This window comes from Nicotiana attenuata, unplaced genomic scaffold (genome assembly GCF_001879085.1).
Source record: "Nicotiana attenuata strain UT unplaced genomic scaffold, NIATTr2, whole genome shotgun sequence".
In the NCBI taxonomy this organism is placed as follows: Eukaryota; Viridiplantae; Streptophyta; class Magnoliopsida; order Solanales; family Solanaceae; genus Nicotiana; species Nicotiana attenuata.
In genome coordinates, this window is record NW_017671828.1 from 148,524 (window position 1) to 156,869 (window position 8,346).

The 8,346-nt window shown below is 37.9% G+C and overlaps 1 protein-coding gene across 3 annotated transcripts; it reads left to right on the forward strand.

Moving 5' to 3' along the window:
• Positions 1 to 987: 987 nt before the first annotated feature.
• Positions 988 to 6,308, forward strand: LOC109210444 (transcription factor VOZ1-like). Of its 3 annotated transcripts, none has more exons than XM_019373861.1 (5): positions 988 to 1,048; positions 1,701 to 1,968; positions 2,385 to 2,516; positions 4,891 to 5,404; positions 5,528 to 6,308. In XM_019373861.1, exons 2-5 carry the CDS (start codon positions 1,741 to 1,743, stop codon positions 6,082 to 6,084), a joined length of 1,431 nt encoding a protein of 476 aa, XP_019229406.1. In that variant the 5' UTR covers positions 988 to 1,048; positions 1,701 to 1,740; the 3' UTR covers positions 6,085 to 6,308. The 3 variants fall into 3 exon arrangements, with proteins under 3 accessions (XP_019229406.1, XP_019229404.1, XP_019229405.1); XM_019373859.1 differs by having other exon boundaries at positions 990 to 1,117; XM_019373860.1 differs by lacking the exon at positions 988 to 1,048 and adding an exon at positions 1,286 to 1,473.
• Positions 6,309 to 8,346: the final 2,038 nt, after the last annotated feature.

Here is an 8,346-nt window from a genome sequence, read left to right on the forward strand (position 1 = left end):
GAGATGTGTGAAGCTCTAAAGAATTTGCCAAGATTAGTGTGGATTCTTCTAATGGTCACAGTTATGAACCGGATTGCCTGGTTTCCATTCACCTAATGGTCACAGGCTTCTGTACAATAAGTTTTGAATTCTTGGGAACAAAATCTGTCATAAAATTTCAAGAAAAGAGCAGTTTTCTAATGCATAAACTGGACGATAGAAGAAAGAAAGATGGTTGGCAAGGAAAAAACCGGGTAATAGTTTGGGCCCCATGGGTAGGAGTAGTAATAGTTTGGGTCTGGGCATTAAAGGGTAAATAATTTAGGATTAATGGGCATAAAGTGAGGTTTTCTCAAATTTAGAGGCCTAAGGCAAAAGCCTTACTTAGAGGGTAAATTTTAAAAATAGTCATATTTACAGCTGGTCGTTCAAAAATAGCCCAATTTCAAAAGTAATCGAAATTCAGGCACTTTTTATATAAAGATAAATCTGAGCGAAAATACTGTTCAAAACCCGAAAAATACTCCAGCATATTATGATGGAGTTCCAGCATAAGTATACTTGAACTCCAGCATATTATACTGGAGTTCCAGAATAAGTATGCTGGAATTCCAGCATAATATGATGGAGTTACAGCATAAGTACACTAGAACTCCAGCATAATATACTGGAGTTCCAGCAGTATATTGGTCCAGTATAATATACTGGAGTTTGGAGCACCGGTGCTCCAGTCTCCAGTATATTATACTGGAGCCAGCAAAGTATACCGGTCCAGCATAATATGCTGGAGTTAATACACAAGTGCACCGAACTCCAGTNTATTTTGTTTATGTTAAACAGTCAACGTAAGATGAAAATTAACATAGCTTCAATCACCCATGCTTTTGCCACGTACATTTCTTTTAATTTTTATATTTCTTTTCTTTAAGGGGGCGTGGGGGTTGGTAATAGTATAAAGTCTTCTAGTTCTACACAAATCACAATCGAATTTCTAAGAATATATATATATATATATATTGATATTGAACTAGAGAGAGAAAATCACAGACACGAAATCAAAACCCAAAAGGTACACACATATTCTCTCTTCCTCTCCTTTCACTGTCTCAGAGGCCGCAATCCGACCCACCGGTAATTGGTATGAATCCTATCCATCTTCATTCTTCCCTGTTGCGAATTTTTCCTGTTTTACTTTACCAATTTCCCCTTTTCTCTTTTTTTTTTTCTTTTTCTAATTGACTAATTTCTGAGTAGTTGTCTATTCTTTTCCATGCTTTATTCTCCCTTTTTCTTAACCATGCTTTATATTTATATTCCCTTCAATATTTTTTAGTCGATTGATATGCTGCAATTGTTCTTGTGATTCCCCATAGTAGGGTTTTGTAAGTGCTTTAAGATCGCCTTACTTCGTGGGGCTTTTGTTGAGTCGAGCCTTTTCCTTGGGAAATTCTGCCTTTTTTGGATTTGGGTTTGCCAGAGTTTTGGTTGTAGCGGGTATGATTAAAATTGGGCTACTTTTGGTGGTTGTTGCTTATGTTTGATTATTTTTGGGAATTTTGATTCTGCAAAGGTTTATAATTTTTTTGTTTACTCTAACATGAAATTCTGTAATGTTAACTTGTTGGTTATGTTTAGCTTATGTGTTGTGCTTGATGGTGGAATGGAACATATAAAGATGGTGATTTTATGCTAAAGATGTTCTTTTTGTTGGTTTTTTGCAGGTGAAGAATTGAGGGGTTTGTTTCTTCTGCTTTGATTGGAATGGGGAAGGGTTCGAAGAGCGGTGCAGGCAAGTCTGCGTCGCACCAGCTCTTCAAGGACAAGGCGAAGAACCGTGTGGATGATCTGCAGGGTGTGTTCACTAACCTGCAATCTGCAAGGAAGGAGAGTCGAACTTATGATGTTGGGGTGCTTGAAGAGCAGGTTCACCAGATGCTTCGTGAGTGGAAGGCTGAGCTCAATGAGCCTTCCCCGGCTTCTTCGTTGCAGGCAATAACCAACCTTAAGTCTCTTTAGTGGCGTGTGCCAAGTGGTTTTAGTTTCCTTTGATATGCACGATTGCCCATGTTTTGATACTGTCTGGTTCACATTAGTCTTATATTAATGTGATCAAAGTTTGATATTTGCATGTCCATTTGTGTTTGTCTTTGTCTGTGTTTGTGATGTGTAATGTTATTTTTGGTTGAAGCATCTTGAGCAAATGCTTAAAAAAGTCTTGGATCTATTACTAGTGCAGACTTGTATCTCTATGAGGTTCAAGTGTAATTGTGTCGTTATGGTGTAATTGTGTGCAATCGTGGATACTATGGTGTTTAAGTATGTTTCAATGTTCAAGTCTTGATGTATAGTTTTAATGCACATGGAAATATTAGTCGTAAGTGTTTATCTTGATGCATCGCGTGCAGGGAGGAAGCCGTGTCTCATCAGATATCTATAGGCTGCTGCTTGGTGAGGAGGAAGATGACGCTACCAGCCTATTAGCTGCACCTAAGCCTGAGCCTGATGCTCAAAAAAATGATGTTGCTGGATTTCAAGAGGTAATCATTTTCCTTGAAATTAGCTTGTGCATGTGATGGACTCTCTTTAGCGGTATCATTTCTAACAGAATGAAACATGTTGGAAATCCATTTTAGAATGATGTTGATATTTTATTTGTGGAAGTTTTGATTTCATTATAGTTTGTGAATTGCTAGGTTCCCTTTTCCGTTTTATTTGACCCAGTCTCTGTTTTTATGTGTCCTGGCTTATTTGATAGTTGACCCACCCTTCTCTGCAAATGGAAAAATAGAAAAGATTCTGAACTGATATCGTTGGTTGTTGATTATAGCAGATCCAAACTGGACTAGTTTTGCAGACGCCATCTATTATTTTAAGCTAATTGTCTAGTGGCTACAGCATATTCCTTTATCAATAAGGGACCACAGGGAACGACCCGGTTTGGTCTGCTGGTGATATATTCTTTGTCGACTTTGACACATTGATGAACCTTTTTAAAAGTAAATGTTAAATTAAGAAAATACAAAAAGGTCTACCATTGAAATGCGAGATCTAGGAATAATAAAGCAACAGTTGAAAACATAATGGTCAAGAGGAGTTTATTTTACTGGCTAAAATGGCAAGCAACTCAAATAGATCACAAAGTATAACATGTCCAAACTTTGTCTAGTTTCACGCATTATGAATGTAATGACACATGAATATGTGTAACCACGAAATGCAAGCATTTAATACAATAAATGACTAATTGAAAACTTAATGGTCAAAGAGGAGTTTCTTTTGATCTCTGAAGTGCAAGCAGGTGAAAAAATTGACAAAAAGTATGACACGTTTTCTTGATCAGTAAGATTGTAACATTTTTCAAACCTTTACGTAGATAACTCCTGAATTTAGTTCACCTCAAAGCTTCAGTGATCACTTGACCTATGGAATATGTTTGTATCTGTCCTGCTAGACCATAGTGTGATTTGATGACTTTTGTAGCTCTAGCGATCTCACAGAGTAGGTATGCCATTATTTTGGTTCATCTGGAACATGTTTTTCTTCCTTTTTTGTAACTTGAATCTTCTGTTGGATTTTTGTTTTATAAAATTTTGTTATTTCCTCCTTTATTTTAGTTTCTTTGACCTACTTTTCTCCGGACTTGATCGCTGGAATATGTTTGCATCTCTCCTGGTACACCATTGTGTTGAATTTGATTACATTTATAGCTCTTTTGATCTCATCGAGTAGGCATGCCATTACTTTGGTATATCCGAAACATGTTTTTCTTCTTTTTATAAATTGAATCTTCTGTTGGATATCTGCTGTATAAAGTTTCTGTAATATTGCCTTTATTAATTTCATTGATCTACTTTTCCCTGGAAGCTTGTAGGTTCTGAACTATGATTAGGTCTTTCACTCACGATTTTGCTGTTTGTTTTGTGTTTAGATAACACTTGTTGCTTTGTTGAATGTATGGATCCTTTCTTGCTATTGGTTCAAAGTTTCAAACCAACTTCCTGTCATTGGATGTTCAATTTTTCCTTGGACTCGGTTTGAGAGTTCCAGGTCTGATTGTGGTCTTACATTTGCCTACGTAATAGGAACAAATCATTAGATGCTTTGAAATAATTTTTTAAACCACAGAACTGAAAATTATATTACCATGTTAGCCTCGTTGGTGAGGGTGTGTTTGATTGTGGAGATCTGTCTAAGGAAATTATCCCAGAAAGTGCTTTGGAAGTACCTAAAAATTTTGAAAAATGTGAACATTATCCAGAGTGCTCCCCTAGTCCCTCCTTACATATCAATCAACAATTCAACTATTTTTCACCAAATTAGTTAGGGCCACATTATGAATCCTTTGTATCTATTCTGCTCTATTGACTATTTCAGTATTTGAAGGATCATCAGAGCTAGTCTAGTTTATATTGTTATTTAACCTATCACAATGTTCTTCCTTTATCCCCCTGTGACCAGTAATGCTTTGCAAAGTTCACATAAACAGAGTTCTCTCTGTTGCATATGCTTAATAATTTAATTCCTACCATCAGTTAGCTGTTTCTTATTCCCCGCCTTTTGCTTAAAAGTTTCAAGATAATGAACTTGACTAATAAGCACTTTGTTCTTCTTTTTATATAGCTAGCTTGATATCTTGAACTTGAAGATGTTTTCCTCCAAATTTTGTCCTCATAATCTGGCGTGTCTCATGGCTGACCATTTTGTTGAAATTTTGTTTGAGTTTGATCATCAGTTTATAGTCTTCCTTTCTTTTCCTTGCGCCCGATCCTCTAAGAATGTCACGCCTTTAAGAAACTTCTTGGCTGTCTTTTTCAGATAGTTTTTCTTGCAATCTTTTTTTCCTTTATTGGTTTGCACTTGTGCTAAGTTTATCATTGAATCCTCACAACTTAAGCGATGTTTTTTCTGCAGGGTTTCAATGTAACTCCAGTGATGCAGGAGCAAGGTTACCAGTTGGTTGATCAGTGCAGAAGTATGCCTTTAGTGGTCAACAATGCAGGGATTAACAACCTAGGCATTGCAACACAACAAGATTACAATTCTTTTGATCTGCAGCAAGACTTTGATCAGTACTTCCCTGGATTTGATGCTTTAAATCTTTGTCTGGAGGATGTGTTGCCTCCTGTTCATATTAGCCCTCCACCCTCTGCTTTCCTGGGTCCTAAATGTTCACTTTGGGATTGTCCCCGACCTGCGATGGGGTCAGATTGGTGTCAGAAGTCTCATGACTACTGCAGTGACTTCCATGCTTCTCTTGCACCTAATGAAGGCTATCCTGGAACACCTCCAGTTGTTAGACCGATGGGTATTGGCTTAAAGGATAATTTGCTTTTCCAAGCTCTAAGTGCAAAAGCACAGGGGAAAGATGTTGGTATTCCGGAGTGTGAAGGTGCTGCCACTGCAAAATCCCCTTGGAATGCACCAGGTTAGTGTGCTGAGACACTTCTGTATTTCTGATTGCTGTGTGTCATATACCAGATCAGTTTATTCCTCTTTTATTTTACGTGTAAAATCTGATATCGATTGGTTTGCTTGTTGCTTCTCGCAGAGCTCTTTGACCTTAAAGTTGTTGAAGGTGAAACAATCAGGGAATGGCTTTTCTTTGATAAGCCTCGAAGAGCATTTGAAAGCGGAAACAGAAAGCAGAGGTCACTGCCAGATTATAACGGGCGGGGTTGGCATGAGTCTAGGAAGCAAGTGATGAATGAATACGGAGGGCTGAAGAGATCCTACTATATGGATCCACAGCCGATGAAAAACCTGGAATGGCATCTGTATGAATATGAAATCAACAAGTATGATGCGTGTGCCCTGTACAGATTGGAGCTGAAACTTGTTGATGGGAAGAAGAGTCCAAAAGGGAAAGTAACGAAGGAATCCGTTGCTGATTTGCAAAAGCAAATGGGAAGACTCACTGCTGAATTTCCTTTGGATAACAAGCGCTCTGTTAAAGGAAGAGCAAAAGCTAACTCAAAGGATGTTGCTGTTAACATCCATGCTGTTCCAAATCGAATCGTCCCAGCTAGTGAAGGGTTTGATCATGGGACCGCTGCACCTTTTCCTGACTATCTTGTTGATAATTTAGGTGGCTACTACGTAACGTAGATTGGATAAGTACTTGGATGCTTTTAAAATAAGAGGCTTTTTGTCTGTGTATTATACATAGCGGTGTTTATAGGTCGGTTTGGCACGGTATCGGTAGATCAGTTCGATAATCCTTGGTGAACTTAAAATTGTTACTTGCACCATACCAAAATAAATTCGGTATGGTTTGGTTTTCACTTTTCGATTTTGGTTGTGTGGTTTGGTAACTTCGGTATTACTCTTTACGGTTATGTTCTATCGACCAAACTTGTAATTGTCATTTATAAAACTGATTTTGTAGACTCAAGCAAAAAACAAAATTAAAAGAGAACAAATTAATCGAAACAAATTTAAAACGAATATGTTTGCAACCATTTAACAAATTGAATTTACGATAACTTTTTTCATTTACCATGTAAAACTAACAAGATCCTATAATAACTAGCGATTAGAGCAAATTCTTTGACCAGGATTAACGATACCCATCAAAAACTAAAAATTATTTGACGGTAATTGGCCTTAGACGTAAGAAAGGGTTTTTACTCGACTGTATGATATTGATAAGACGATATGATATTAAAATAAAGTTCAGTAAATGTCTGCTTTCTTCTATATTTATACTCTGGTATCTAATCAAATGATGATTAGCAAATTCTTCGCTTCAAAGTCTACTGTTGGTTACTTATCAGAGATGTTTCTGTTAATAAAATTAATTTTACTAATCATATAGTTTACGAGAAATTCAGTTTGTCGAGAACTATGCATAACAGCCAATCTCAAGAGCTTCATATAGTAGTTCTTAGAACTCCAGTCAAAATGTTAGCTAACAAAACAACCAAGACTCTCTTCTCTCTCAGCACACGGTAGCGTGCTTTTGCTAACGTACGCTGGCCAGCAATGGGGAGGGTAGACCTAAGAGAAATGCAGCCACGATTCATCGGGTGGAGCCTATAGGAAGTAGTAACAACACGCAAAGCTACGACGGAAGAGCTCAGAATCCTCAGATTGAAGTTGAAGAAGAAACTCCAATGGAACAGTGGCCATCATTATCTGCTACGAAGGAAGGTATGAAAACACCTCCTACTATGAATACTGTACCGGCGATTGCGAGTGAGAAGACAACTGCTGAGGGTAAGACGACAGAGGTTAACCCTAAATCAAAGCAAATTGACATGCATGTGAGTAATCCAGTAGTAATTGCTGGAAATTTGGGGGAAATAAAGGGTAAGAAGGTAACTGATAAAAGGCAAGGAGAAGTAATTATGGAGAACGCATAACCGGAGCAAAAGAAGTGGGCAAACTTGTTTCTAGGTAACAGGATGGTGGCGAAAGGAATGGATCTAAGCTTCATTGCACCAACCATAAAAAATGGTGAGGTAATAATTGAACTATGCAAGGAGGAAGTGGAAGAGGAGACACAGAAGTGGAAACAAGCACTGATTCTCTATGTAGTAGGAAGCACCCCAACCATAGGAGCTATGGAGCATTCCATTGCTTCAGCATGGAATTTTACAACAAAACCAAAAGTCTATTTTCATAACGATGGATATTTTGTTGTACGATTTAACTCTATTAGTGACAGAGATGAAGTTCTGTATTCTGGATCTCATATGTTGAATAACAAGCCAATTATCATGAGAGTATGGTCAGCTGATTTTGATTTTAACAAGGAGGTGCTGCAGATTATTCTTGTATGGGTTAGGTATCCTAATCTCCCACTCAAATGTTGGGGAGTAAAATCATTGAGCAGGATAAGTAGTGGATTAGGGATTCCCCTATATGCAGATGCATGTACCACTCAGTTAGATCGAATTTCCTACGCTAGAGTACTAATTGAAATGGATGTTACTAAAGATCTTCCCAAAGCTATAAAGGTAACAGATCCTAATGGAAGAGAATTTATGCAAGAGGTGGCATATGACTGGGTTCCTGAATTTTGTCATACTTGCATGCAAGTGGGACACCAGTGTAATAAAGGAGAGCAACCAACACTTAAAGCTAAAACAAAGCAGCAGAAGCAGAAACAAGAATGTCAGCCCAAAGTGATCCAGAATGACAAGGGGTCTCAGCCAAATGCAGTAGCCAACAATACTAAGGAGGTAGTTGTGGTTAATGAGGCAAAGGACAACTGCGTAAGATCACCTATGAAATTAGCTAGAGGAGAGCAAGACCATGCATGGAAAAAAGCTACAGGGAAATCAGTAACTAGAAGCAGGGAGAAGCCAGAAGATGAAGCCATCAGCATGATAAATGGTTTCAACATACTGGCTGAGTCTCAATTGC

Coding starts and splice junctions, on each gene's coding strand:
- LOC109210444 (XM_019373861.1), top strand. CDS start 1,741: ATGGGGAAGGGTTCGAAGAGCGGTGCAGGCAAGTCTGCGTCGCACCAG. Junction 2,517..4,890: donor ATGTTGCTGGATTTCAAGAG/GTAATCATTTTC, acceptor TTTTTTCTGCAG/GGTTTCAATGTAACTCCAGT. Junction 5,405..5,527: donor ATCCCCTTGGAATGCACCAG/GTTAGTGTGCTG, acceptor TGCTTCTCGCAG/AGCTCTTTGACCTTAAAGTT.